At 42.1% G+C, this 13925-nt stretch overlaps 1 protein-coding gene across 1 annotated transcript in view; it reads left to right on the top strand.

Moving 5' to 3' along the window:
• MYLK (myosin light chain kinase) overlaps positions 1-11518 on the top strand; it is a 194065-nt gene extending 182547 nt beyond the window's left edge. Inside the window, exons 28-32 of the mRNA XM_036386318.1 lie at positions 4006-4158; positions 5130-5253; positions 6443-6572; positions 7451-7570; positions 9398-11518. Of these exons, the coding sequence (XP_036242211.1) occupies positions 4006-4158; positions 5130-5253; positions 6443-6572; positions 7451-7570; positions 9398-9654 (784 nt within the window). The 3' untranslated portion in view covers positions 9655-11518. The remainder of the gene's footprint in view (positions 1-4005; positions 4159-5129; positions 5254-6442; positions 6573-7450; positions 7571-9397) is intronic.
• The last annotated feature ends 2407 nt before the right edge of the window (positions 11519-13925 follow it).

The raw sequence follows: 13925 nt of genomic DNA, 5'->3' as shown, positions 1-13925 counted from the left end.
ATGGGAGGGCACTCCTTGTTCTTTCCTTAAAGTAAGTTAGGGTGTGCTGGCTTGGAACCTGGATAAAGCAAGGCTTGCACTCAGCTCTATGTCATGTTAAAAATTTACACCTCTTTATATTAAAGATGGGAGAGCACTCCTTGTTCTTTCCTTAAACCAAGTTAGGAAGGCTTTAATGTCAGACTGTACCACTCAAAAGAAAATGTTTTATTTTGTTCAGTGGCACTTGCAAACTGTGGTTCCTCATTAATCCACTGGGCATGTGAAACAAGGAGGAGAACAGCAATAACACCCTGGCTTCAGCAATGAGCTGTCCTCCTTTACATGGGCTCAGTGGTCTGCTTCTTCCAGGGAGGACCAGTGTGGGCTAAGTGTCCCATGGATCGGTCCCTGACAAAGTATCCTCAGCCTATTTATTTGCTGTAGTTCACTTGGAAAAGAATTAATTTTCTACATGATCTCCAGGGTGCAGGTGTCATCCTCACATGCTTATTTGACATGCCCTGCACAGGTTTATCAGAAGTGGAGCAGTCCCAGGCAGTTGGTGCTGTGAGCACTGCTTGCAGAGGAATGCTCACAGTCTGACCCTTTAGACAAGCAGCAAAGCCATCTTCCCTGGATTAGTGGGAGTCTTAATGCAAAGATTTCCAGTTGAAATGCTGTGGTGTTTGTTACATAGGCAATGAAATCTGCATACATTGGACCCTTTTCATCGTAACATTTCTAAGTCTGCACTCAGAGCTTTGTTAGAACAGACCAATAAATGTTAAGGAACTCCTAGAGGATAAAATATATTTCTTCTTTATTTAGAAGTGGAAACTGTGAAAGACTTTCTAAACAAATGGTTCTTAACATGCCAGGAAGATGCCTGGTAAAGTAACTGGAAAAATGTTTTCAGTAAACAGCCTGCTGCTTGTCTAAGAGTAACTTTGCAGTGTAAGCTCAGAGTTAATTTTCTGGAGCAGTAGCTCATCTTTATCACTTCAGCATTCCAAAAAGAAATTGTTTCCATTATCTGTCAAAAGAGTTGCTGGACCATTATTACTTTAAATGGCTATTGAGAAATGAACAGCCAAGACTTCGGTCAGTGAAATCTGTGCTAGAGATAAAAATTGCTGGCTATAATCTACACTAGTTGCTGGATTTTGTTTTCTGACTAGACAAGGATCTAGTTCTCATTAGAAGTATTTCCACAACAAGCAACTGATTCACAGTGTAAAACTGTAGTAGAGAGAAAAAATTATTTTAGCTTTGTACATCTGCAACAGCACATTCAGAAATACAAAAATAGGTTCATTGAAATATGAAAATAGGTTCATTGAAATGTTTGAATGGGCACCGTTACACTGGTGTTCAGAAATGACAAAGTGAGTGGAGGCTTAACTGAGATCCACCTGGTAATTTAACAAATGCAAGGGATAGAGTAATCCTACCGTAGCATTTAAAATTTTATCAGATAATTCTGTTGTACAATTCTAAAATATTTTTTAAAAATACACAAAAACAAAAAAAAACAACCAAAGAATTTTTTTCCTTCTCACATCTTCTCATCCTTTAATTTATCCTCACCCTTCTAAAGCTGTGTGGGACATGCAGCACAAGTGCTGCCTCTTACAGCCCCACAGAGCAGTGGTGTTTCCACATGAAGCAATGCCCCTGTACCTAAAGCAGGTTTTTTAGTATGCATATGATCTCTCACTACTGCAGCTTTAACCTCTGGAAATAGGCCAAAATCTTGTCCAATGTGGTGCAAGAGCTGCAAAGCACTATTTGTGGTAATACCATGCAGAGGTCACCTCTGGAATACTTTGATCAAGTATTGAAGGGAAATGCAATTTTTATTGCTCTGGCTGCCCAAGCGTGGGCACGGAGCTTAACTGGATGAAGAGAAAATGCACATCCCCTCTTTTGACAGTGAGCTAAAGGAATACTTCACAGACCTGTCACTGTATGAGCTGCTGGCTTGGCTGAGACTGTTGTTCTTACCACAAGGTAAAACCGAGACAAAGCAGCAGTCAGTGTGTGGAACTCCAAATCAGAACTGCAGTCTGCACAAGATTTTTTCACTTGCTAAAACATGATGGAGAACACTGACATTGTCATAACTGAGCAGATGTTCAGATGCTGGAGAGGATGCGGATTTAAGGCCCTGCAGGAATGCTCTGTGACTCCAGGACAGAGATTCCCAGTGCCTCCTGGCCGTGAGGGCTGCACGGGGTGCGGGCAGAGCAGAGCCCGCGCTGCCCGCGGCTGTGGCAGCTCTGCAGTGCTCTCCTGCCAGGCACAAACCTTCTCTCCTCCTGTAAAGCAAGCATCAAACACAGGGAAGAGTCGTGTAAAAAGGCTTTGTGGGGGCATTTCTGGTATGTTCATCTTTCAGCTTTTGGTAACTTGTCCAGTTATATCTTCATAAATGGGTTTATGCCACCTTACCCATTTTCAAAGTCAGGATTCACTGCTGCATTCGAGTGCACCACATATAATGGAAAGTAAGACAGCAAATACATTCTGTTCTGATTTACCTTGTTCTGCCTGAGAATAAACAAACCTTTTATCTTCAGCTCATGTATTATTACTAAGAAGCTTCTGAAGTACACACATAAGATTCTAGAGTCTGCTGTACTGCACACAACTTCCAGAAATGGTAAAAGATTTAGTGTCTGCTCTGTGTGACACTTCAAAGAGTGTGCGTTTCTGCTTTGCTTATAAAATAAAATGCTTAGGAACAAATCAGATTTTGAATGTAATAAGAGCCTAAAAAGAAGCAAAATAACTTTGAAGGAGATCATTCTATTATTAATCTAATAGCTCACTTTATTTGATCCCAATCTTTTTTTAACCAGTCTGTTCTGTGATATTCACTGGCACCACGATATTAATATAGTATTATTTCCATGTAGTGTTTTCAAAACCCTAAGTTACAGCTATTTTTCTATATTTAAAAGAATGGAGTAGTACTAGTTAACACAATTGTGCAGAGAAATCAAATAAAGTCTGTAAAAATTCATGAAGAATAGGTTATTCTGTAAATTGCGTGCCAGGAGGACCTGGAAAAGTGAATAACTTGTAGTTCTAGGGAATAAGCAACCTTTCACCTCTAAGTTTTTACTGAAAGTGTGATATATACAGCCATCAAAAATATCCAGATGCACAGTGTAATAAAGGATAATGCTTGACTGGAGAAAGAGACTGCAGAAATGACACCATGATGTTCTGTAATTGCCTTTCACTGGCAATTTATCAGTTATATTGTATAAAAAGCCTTGGAAGCTCAACTTAGGTTATAGGAGAGCATTATTTCCATTTCACACATCATCGTGACTGATGGAGAACATAAAGACCAAATTACTTGTGCATGCATCTGCATAACTCCACAGCCTGCAGTGATGCAGCATTGCTTTATCTGTCTGTATAAATCAGGGTGGGTTTGTTTACAAAATAGCCTTGTGGATTTCATTATTTCATAATGCATCTTTCCTCTTGAGGTCTCTCTGCAAGAGTAAATGAAATAAAATGTACAAAAACCCCCTTGGTTTGACAGTAAAGGCAGCAAAATCACCCTGAAACTAGATAATCTCCAGAAGTCCCTTCCAACCCTAACAATTTTGTGATTGTGAGGAAATGTCAGGGGAGAGAAAAAGATATTCCACCAAATTTGGTGTGAAAAATCCAGTATTAGTTATGCAGAACTAGACAAGTCGTTTAACAAACTACTTTGCTCCAATTTCACCTAATTCTAATTCTCCTCAAACATGTCTTGAGAAAAGAGAAGGAAACTAGAAAAACATGCCTTTCAGTTTTGCTGGCAAAATTCTAGTTTCCTTCCCATAAGACTGTCTGTAGTTAGTTTTGAGTCCTTTTAAATTTAACTTAGTTTTTAAAGCAAGCTTTTCTTTGTAAAGAAGTGCAGAGCACAGGAGATGTCACACATGATTTAAACTCGCTCCTCCGGTAATTTGCAAATTGATGTGGTTTGTTCCGTGTCTGTGTCTGCTCCGTCCCCAGGGTCAGCGGACTCTCTCCTTTCATGGGAGACAACGACAACGAAACCCTTGCCAATGTCACCTCAGCAACGTGGGACTTCGATGATGAGGCTTTCGATGAAATCTCTGACGATGCCAAGGACTTTATCAGCAATCTACTGAAGAAAGACATGAAGTAAAGGCTGGATTTACTTGCTGCACTTTGTGTGTTTGCATTGAGCCGGAGTTGCCATTCGTGTTTCCCCGCTGTGCATCTCCCCAGGGCCGCAGCACCTCTGGCCATACTTTATAAGGAGCTGTGCGTGCCCGTGTGCAGCTCTGGATTTCACTCGCAGGGTGCAGGGGCTGAAGGGAGCTTTGGAGCTCTTTGTGCTCTTCCCTTCCCTCGGGCGAGGTGCACCCGGGGCTTTTTTGTGGCCACTCTGATCCCCTCTCTTTCGTGACAAACATTCCTGCGTGACACGTCCTGTCTTGTCTGAATAGGTTGCAGTTCTGCCTTGTGTTGCTTTTAAGTGTGGTACCTCTGAGTAGGCGGCTTCCCTATAAATGTAGTAATTGGGCAAGAAAAAAAAAATCAGAGTTGGAAGCCCTGTTTGTAAAAGTGCCCGAACGAGCCAATGAAAGAAAACGTACTTCTTCCAATGAGTTTGCAAGTGGATGGATGGAGAACAGAGGGTTGTTTCCATGGGCACTCTGAGCAAAGTGAAGAATAGGTGGCGAGAGATTTGGACATTTCTGTTCTGTGAGATGTTCAGGAGGCTATTAAGTGGTGGGATGGAGGCATCTCTATAAGAGAAGGAAAAAGGAGATCTGGGACAGGGTTCTGGCAGCATGAAGCAGCTGAATCACTGCCATTGTGGTTCTGCTGTATGTGTTCCATACTTAAACGGTTTTTCCTGCTTTGTTTTATAATGTTTTATTAACACTTAAAAATGCACAGTTTTCTCTCAAAAAGATCTACAGAAATTGTGAAAGTGAGTTTAAGAAGTTAGAATGGCTGGGAAAGCAAAACCATGTGATCTTTGTTGCTAAATTTAGGAAACAGAAAAATCAGCTCCCAGCAAAAAGAGCACAAAAAAATGTTACAGCAGGTAGGTTCCTCTTTTTTTATTGGCAACACTGACTGGTCTTTTTATACAAAAACAGGAGTCGCTTAAATTGTACTCAATGTCTTCAGCATCCCTGGCTGCAAAAAGACACCAAAAACATGGAAGCCAAAAAACTTTCCAAAGATAGGATGAAGAAATATATGGCCAGAAGAAAATGGCAGGTAATGAAGAGGACGTGGAATTGGGCTGGATATCTAACAAGCCTCATTATTTTTAATGTTTATGATTCTGGGGAACACATCACATCAAGGGGTTTCTGCTGCTGGTGGAAGCTGCAGCGTGGCCAGGGTGGGAATGCAGGACAGCAGGTCTGGTTCCTGCAGCTGGGCAGTAGGAGGGTGCACAGCTGCACATGGATTACACGGGATTATCCCATTTCAGGCTACTGAAAGGCATGAGTTCAAGTATTGTTTTTTCTACTCTTCTGGGGTTCTCTCTCTCTTCCCATGCCACTGAGAGCTGGAGGATTGTGCAATTCTTAACAAACCTGAACAGTACAGGTAAAACTTGCCTGCCTGGCCTCCCTAAAGGTACCTTAATTTATGGCAGTTTAATTCTACTAAGCCAAGAGTTCGGTCTTGTTGGAACCTCCCCAGCTTCCCATGTATTCAATCAGATTGGTTTTCTGTAACATATTCAGTCTCGCTATCTTCTTTTTTCCTAATGCTGGAACTGGAGTAGCAGCTCCATCTGTGCCACGCTGATAGCTACAGGAGTTGCTGTGTGAAATCCTTTTTGAGGATTTGTCCTTTTGAGTAGCCTCTGAAATACTAACTTGTGTAGGTCTACCTTCTACTCCCTCTTACATTCTATTCCTTTCTCGAAGCTCATGCAATACAAGTGTCTGTACTACTGCCCTCAGAGTTTGAGCATATTTTAGTAGCCTGGTGGTTGATCCTGGGTCCTGTCAGAGGTCTGCTCCTATCATGCAGATGGTGCTCTCTCATTCATTTCCTATCAGCTCGTTATCCATGTTGGATGAAATTCAGCCCAGCCCAGCCAGCAGGCTGTGGAGAGAGGCGTTCCCCACCAGAGTTCAGTTCCAGTTACACAGGACAGGGCTTCTCTGCTGGCCCTCCTCTCGCACAGTGCTTTTTATCCACAGCTAACAGAGACATTCATTTAGGTATGAGTTCATCAGGGGAAGTTTATATCTGCAACTAAATTTGGTAATTCAGTCCAGCCTGCTCTGTCTCTCCTAGAACAACTGAGCTATATATAAGCAGTTTGTCCACCAATTCCAGTGAGGTTTGCAGAGATCCCAGATAATTTGTCCGAAGCACGATTGTTGCAGAAAATCACATGCCTGTTGGATTGGATTGATCAGAAGCCTTTTCTGTTATGTCTTAGAAAACAGGCCATGCTGTCAGAGCAATAGGAAGACTGTCATCCATGGCAATGATTTCTGGCATGAGTGGGAGGAAGGCCTCTGGGAGCTCACCTACAAGCCCTATAAATGCTGACAAAGCAGAGAATGAAGGTAAGGATTTTTTTTCTGTCCCATATTTTCACCTGTCTCTGAATCAATCCTACTAAAACTTTTAGCAAATTGCTAGAGACCAATTGAGTTGGATATTTCTGTGCTCTCTCTCTCTCTCTTTTTATCTTCATATTTTTTAAAGAAATCTGTCAAAAATTCACTGTCCTTATATTGTCCTGCTACTCAAAACGTCACAGTATAAGCCCAGGCAGTAAACTCTTTTCTTTTTAAAGCCAAAGAATTAAGGCAGATTTGTCAGCTGCACTTTCTCTGGGTTTGGGAATGCATGTTTATACAAAGATGACAGTGATGTATGGCCTTCTCATGCAAGCAAGCAAGCAATGAAGTATTAACACTTGCTGTAACCATGGCACACACCCTGCATTAACCATGCTCTCAGACAGAGCATTTAAGGAAATGTCTGTGTTACTCCCATAGGTCCCCAGATGAAATGTGGATTAGCAGTGTGTAACAGTCAGATGTTACAGTACAGCAGTGCAAATGTTTGACACTGATGAAAATCAAACAATTTTGACAAATCCACGTAGACCGTGGGCCTGATACAAGTGGGGCTCGTTTATCCCTCTGACTAGCAAAAGTCCAGGTTTGGTTAGAAACTAATTCAAGGGAAAAATACTGAGGATTTGTAGCAGGGTGGCCTTGAACATCCATTTCTTTCTATTTATGGCCTGAATCCTTTTCCAGCTGCAAAAAATCGGCACAAAGCGATGCAGCCAACGTCCTCGCTGTCCCATTAGTCTGACAGAATTAAGTGAAGTAAAAGGTGCTTTCATTACCATCTGGTAGTTAAAAACTAAAATACACCTTTTGAGAACATGCCCTGTAATATTGTTCACTACCTCTTTGCTCTCCTCCAGATGCTTTCCTCGAAGAAGTGGCTGAAGAAAGGCCCCACGTAAAGCCATATTTTACTAAAAAAATCCTTGACTTGGAAGTTGTGGAAGGAAGTGCTGCTAGATTTGACTGCAAAATTGAAGGTACTTTGAATAACCATGTCTATTTCTTTCTCTCCTTCCTTGTCAACTTTCTGCACTGGGTAATTGTTTTACTTTTTCAATTTTTACTTCTGTATTATTGTTGAGTTGGTGCCATTTTGCTTTACCAGTATCTGCAGAAATAGCACAAATGTATTGCAATAACAGAAATTATTTGGAGCTTGTTCTGTACTTGCCATAGAACAGAAGTCTCCAGGAGTCCACATGTGAATCACTAATTGAGAATAGCAAGTGAGAACTGTAATTTGATTTTTGAGGGAACAGTAAGAGCAAGATGCAAAGTAGAAGCATAAATTCCAATAGTATACTCTTAGAGAGTGCCAGCCAGACACCAAGAATTAGTAGGAGGTCAGTTGTCTGAAAGGACAGACCAGATCAGGGTCTTGAGTTACCTCAAGATAACTTTAAGCCATACATACGTTTCATTAAAGGCAAAAAAGTCCCTAACTGCATATGCATAAGAAGTAAAGATAATATTCTTGTGCTGGTCACATAAATCACATCTAGAAAATACTGTTCTGCTGCTTGGGGGTTTCTAACTTACAAGTTCAGGAAAGAAACCTCAGACTGGAATATGCAAAGTGTAATCAGAAGACACGTAAGGAGTGTGAGCATGATAAGCCCAAGAGTCTGAAGGCCAAGAGCACTGGCACTTCTGCAATGAGATTGAACCTTGTGTATCTCAGCTGTGAATGAAAACTAGAAATTCAGAAAGAAGAGCTGTGAAAACAAAGGGTAGGTCAGTACCATCCTGCATGTGTACACGTTAATTCATAATCTTAAAATGAGGAAATCAGAAACGGCCTCATTGACTTTCTGCTTGTTCCTCTGCTCTCAATCTTTCCCTGCCTGGGTTTCCTATCTCACAGGGGAGATGTGAGGATGGATTATTATTGCTGATGGATGCTCAGCGTGGGGGGTACGTGCACAAGTACTGAATGGAATAAAACAGATGGATGTACCACAGCTGATGCTCCAAACTTTGCAGTGTATTGCTGCAATGTTCACTCTGCTTTAGGGATTCCTGCACTTTATTTCTGCTCAGTGGGGAGTTATCCTCCCCTGGGACTTATCCTCCCCTCCCAGTCCAGAACTTGGCTGAGATCACAAACCTTCAATTTGTTACAGCAGCCAAGAGTACTGTATAAGGGATTGTTCTGCAGCAGGCGTTGTACAGCCTGCTCCGAGGCTTAGCAGAGACATTTGCTTCCCAAAAGTCTCTGAAACTCCTGTTGAGATGCACAATCAAAATGCTTTTCTTAGACTTCCTCACTTACCCTAACAAATACAGAAAAAGAGAGTGCAATGTTCAAGACAGGCTGGCTTTTAAGGAGCAGATTAAGAGGAGGAAGATTCAGAATAAGCACAGCAAAGCAACCTGAGAAAGGTATTAAATTGTAAACCCAAACCAGTTTACCCTTGAAATTCTAAATCTCGGTGTTGGGAGCTGTTGTCTCCAGAGAAGCTGCAGTGTAATGTGAGCCTCAGATGCACTGTCAGGAGTTCCCTGCTGGCTGATGGCTACAGCACACAAAAAACTGTCTGCAGGCACTGCTCAGGGACTGGAAGGAGGAATCCAGCAAGTACCGCAGTGCTCACGTGCAGTTTTTGCTATTCGTAAAAAATAGTTTCAGGTAAATGTGAAGTAAAAAAGCCTCACATCATCTACATTTATTTTCCATAGAAGTCAATGAAATATTTGTCTATCAAGACATTGGCACGTCCCCCCACAGGAATTAGAGCACAAGGTAATTAGTGCTGAGTTAATGCTCGTTTATTGCAGTCGCTGTTCTCTCTCTGCTCTCGCAGGCTATCCCGACCCTGAGGTGATGTGGTTCAAGGATGATCAGCCTGTCAAGGAGTCCCGTCACTTCCAGATAGATTACGACGAGGAAGGGAACTGTTCTTTGACTATTTCTGAAGTGTGTGGGGACGATGATGCCAAATACACCTGCAAAGCTGTTAACAGCCTTGGGGAAGCCACGTGCACCGCAGAGCTCCTTGTGGAAACAATGGCAAAAGAAGGAGAGGGAGAAGGAGAAGAAGATGAAGAGGAGGAAGAATGAAACAAGGCTAAAATAAAATATATTTAAAGACTCTCCTTATAAGGCTCAGAAAACCAAGTTATCAAAAGCACCTTGTGTGAAATGTAGGTCTTTGGGGGGTTGTTATTTCAGCATGATCAGTTGATACCTGTTAGCTTTATGTATGGGCATTACTTCCAACCAGCTTTTTAAGTTGCTAGCATGATTGGATTGACTTTAAGCAAGCCATCAACTAAGTTGCCCACACTACTTTTAAAATCAAATGTATGGAAACTAAGTTATATTCTGAACATCTTAAAGAAAAATAGTCTATTTACTGAGCTCATTGCTCTTTGCCATCACTTTTCTCAGCCAAAACCGCAGCTAAGTTGGCTCCCCGAGATCTACTTTAAAGGAATTGTTGGCCAGACATGCAGTGAATCTCTCCAGTCCTGAGAAATAGGCTGAGCTGCATCTTCTCTAAGGGAAGGTTTGACAAAGCCAGCATTGCAATTTGTATGTTGGCATGGTTCATTTCTTGTTTCCTTTAAGCAGAGTCTTACAGACCAAACTTCAAACATTTTCACTGCCTCTGACAGTGAGCTGTTAGTGCCCTTGTATTTCTGGCAAGCATTAAACATCCAGGTGGTTTCCTGAGATACTCCTGATCTTGCTTTTAGCCAGCTGATCCCACTTTGTCATCTTTCCCTTATGGAGCCTGTCACTTCAGTGCAGTTGCAGCTGCCTACTTAAGAAACAGACTGAAAACACAAAGACTGAGAATATTTTCTGTGTTTCTGGTCAGTCTGATAAAGACTTACAATTCATATATATGCTGCTGTGAAAAAACAGGTTATTGCACAATCAGTGATTTCTCGTGCATGTCTGTGAATGGAATCCCAGGTTAAAGTTTTACTTGCATTTATTTGGCAATTGCAAAACAGATTTCAACTGATAATAAGCTGGAAACTCCCACAGTTTTGAGTAGCCAAAAAGATAGTAGCCTGGATTACAAACTCCTCTATTCATAGCAATTTCCAAAGAATCTTAACCTATATAGGACCTATTTCTACCTTATGAGCTTGACTGTCTCGTTTTTGTCTTGAACCTGCACCAGTAAGGCTGTTGCGTTTTTTAAAAACGCAGAAAAACAAAACAAAAAAAAAAATCCGAACCCCATATTTTTCTCAGAAATGGTTAACGCACTCAGACTTAGTAACTTTGCTTTCCTTTCACAGTATTGGCACTTTTTAATTTTTTTTTGTTGTTGTTCAGAGGTAATATCAGAGGCTGCAAGGTGATTATGCATAATCCAAAACCAGTGTGTCTTATATCTATGTATCATTCCAAAAGTGATTCTTTTTCTTTTCCACTTTTTGTGTGCAAAGTGCAACCATTTGCATTTCAAAGGTTACCTCTATTAAAAAAAGACATTACCTTAAATCCTCACCATTAAGTAGTCAGTGTACTTTAATACAGGTGTGTACATTACCAACCTTAGGGTGTTTGATATTACCTAGTTGTGAATGTGTTTCATATGATTTGCTCTTCTGCATTGAAAGCTCAACTAATGTGGGTGACACGACGGTTTGTAACTGCTTTACTCTTTGTTGCTAAGTTCAGATTGCCAGCATGTCTTTCTTTTCAATTGATAAAAACCTCTTGTTATACTAAACACAGTATTGCCACAACTCCTTATACAGAAAGGTTTTGAATCTGATTTAGAGCATACAGAGCTTTCCTCACTTATTTTTTTTTTAATGTTTTAGGCAACGGGGTGTATTTTATACCTTAATAAAAATATGCTAATGTTCTCCCTGTTTGTTAAACCATCAGAATTGCAAAGATGAGACCGCTACGGCTGTAGTTACTCACGGTTCCTAAATAAATACTACCACAAAGCACACTCCTTGTATGCTCTATTGCAGCGTCACCGTGTCCACCTTGGCAAGCCTCTCCTCCTGCCCCTCAGGTGGCAACAGCAGAGCCCTCCTGATGTCTGGTGCTGCTGCCCCTCTCCTGCCCTGGCTGGTGCTGTGTGGAGGCTGCTCTGCCCCAGTGCCACCAGCTGCAGCCTGGGCCTGGCACTCATGGCCTCGTGCTCTGCCACGTCTCTAGTGTCACCACAGGCCTCCATGGGAACGTGGATGGGGCACCAGGGTGGCTCTGGGCTTGTTTCACAGTTGGGAATTCCCATATGGCGGGGAAATATAGAGTTCTGGAAGACTGTGGGAGGAAGAGAGAAAAAAATCAGGGAAGACTCAATGTAGATACTGACATACACCAATGTTTCTAAAAACTGAAAAAGAGATAAGCACAAATCTGCTTGTGCTGCCTTCATTCAGACTTCTGCTGACATGCAGCCCACATCACCACAGGCCATGCAGGACCACACAGACTCTCCTTAAAGCAAAGGTTGTGCAAACACCCTGCTTGTAGCAACATGCTTCTTGAGCAAATCCTCAGCCCTTCAAAGAGCCATCTTTGCAGGTGTGCCCCACTGTCTCGTGACTGTACCTGGCTTTGTTGAGTGACTGCTGGTTTCCTACTGCAGGGAGGCACATGCCTGAAGCAGGAAAAGCTCTGGCTCTGCTGGGCTGCTCTGCAGGCACAGCAAGGTCTGAGGGTGCACTGTGTATCAAAGCCCACAGACTCAGAACTGCTGTTCCTGCACAGATCTTCCCTTCCCTCTCCTCCTTCATTAGTCCTTTTGTGTTCCACAGGCTATAAACTGCCTATCTTTCTTTTGGCCCAAGGATATTCCAAGGAGTTTACCATCTCCCTCTAGCTTCCTATTAACATCCATTCTAGTCTGCAGGAAACAATGACCTCTACTTCCAAAATTATGTGACATGCATCTGATTCAGCTCTGAGCAATTGACTGCAAGCTGTATTTGACCTTGAATTTTTTGCTTTGTTTGATGAATAGAATTCTATTTCCACTGAAGAAAGATATTTTATGTACTTGAAATCTTGTCTCATTTGCCAGCCATGGTTTAATAAAAGGCATTACCTCTTTCTATAAGCCTTCCCTTGGTTGTATAATGTTTGCAGAAGTCCAGTCTTGGGGTGTCATAGGGCTGAAACCCCAATAGCAGAGGTTATGCAAGATACAGGAACTGCCAGAGGTGGGCCACTTAATCCCCTTGTATTTCTTTTGTATAACATTCAGTCTTCTCAAGAGACAGTGGAGAATTTGGGGCTGGCTGCTGTTTTTCACTACGTGTGTTTCTGGATTTGCAGAAACTTAATTTACTTAATGACCAAACTGTCCAACCTCCCAAGCATCCTGTGCACATTTCTGGTTGATGAGGAGACCTTTGCTAATTGCATGTATGGCATGCAGTCACTGGGTCCCCGCTTCCCTGTGCTGACAAAAAGACAGCACTAGACTGTACACCCCTCTCCTCTGCAGAGTCTGTCAGACTTTGCAAACAGAGACCTTTTTTTTTCTTTACTTGCATACATGAATAATGAATGATTTGTTTTTCTAAAATTTGTTACATTTATTGAAATACTGCACTAAAGCATAGCTGTTTTAAAATTGAGTTCTCATAAATCATCTTGCCTTTTGAGCCCTATTGTCTGCACGAGACATGCACATGAATTTAAAAGCCACAAAAACATTCAGATGGAAGCAGAATTTTCTGAGATGGGGAGTGAGGCTTATGCTGTTATTCTGCACTGCTCATAAAGGGACTGCACCACGACATGCATGGGAAATAAACCGAGAGATGTTTATGGGAGTGGAGAAGTAACTCCACGACGTGTTTACAATTTCTGTAGGGGAGAAAAAAAAAATTCTTCTGTTGTGGCTGTTCAGAAAGGCAGTTCAGTTTGTTGCTGGGAAAGTAATGCTTTCCAGGCTTTTGCTCTTGTAGGGAGCTTCAGCAGGAAATGAGTTACAACTTCTCATTCACACAGCATCACAGAATTGTCAGGGTGGGAAGAGACTCTGGAGATCATCCAGTCCAATCCCCTGCCCAGGCAGGGTCACCAGAGCAGGTGACACAGGGACGTGTCTGGGTGGGTTTGGAATGTCTCCAGAGAGGGAAACTCCACGGCTTCGCTGGGCAGCCTGTTCAAGAGCTCTGCCACCCTTCGTGAAAAGCAGCTTTTCCTCATATTGAGGCGAAACCTCTTGTGCGAGTTTATGGCCATTGCTCCCTGTCCTGTGGCTGGGCACATTGAAAAGCCTGGCAGCAACCTCTAGGCACCTGCCTTTGAGATAATTATGTGCATTAATGGAGTTCGCCTCTCAGTCTTCTGTCCTCTGAACTACATTATAGAAGTGATGAAAACCTACGAGATAT

This window comes from Molothrus ater, chromosome 7, assembly GCF_012460135.2.
Source record: "Molothrus ater isolate BHLD 08-10-18 breed brown headed cowbird chromosome 7, BPBGC_Mater_1.1, whole genome shotgun sequence".
NCBI classification, from domain to species: domain Eukaryota; kingdom Metazoa; phylum Chordata; class Aves; order Passeriformes; family Icteridae; genus Molothrus; species Molothrus ater.
Note: the sequence above shows the minus strand (reverse complement) of the source record. Positions and strands in the feature narration are given on the sequence as shown.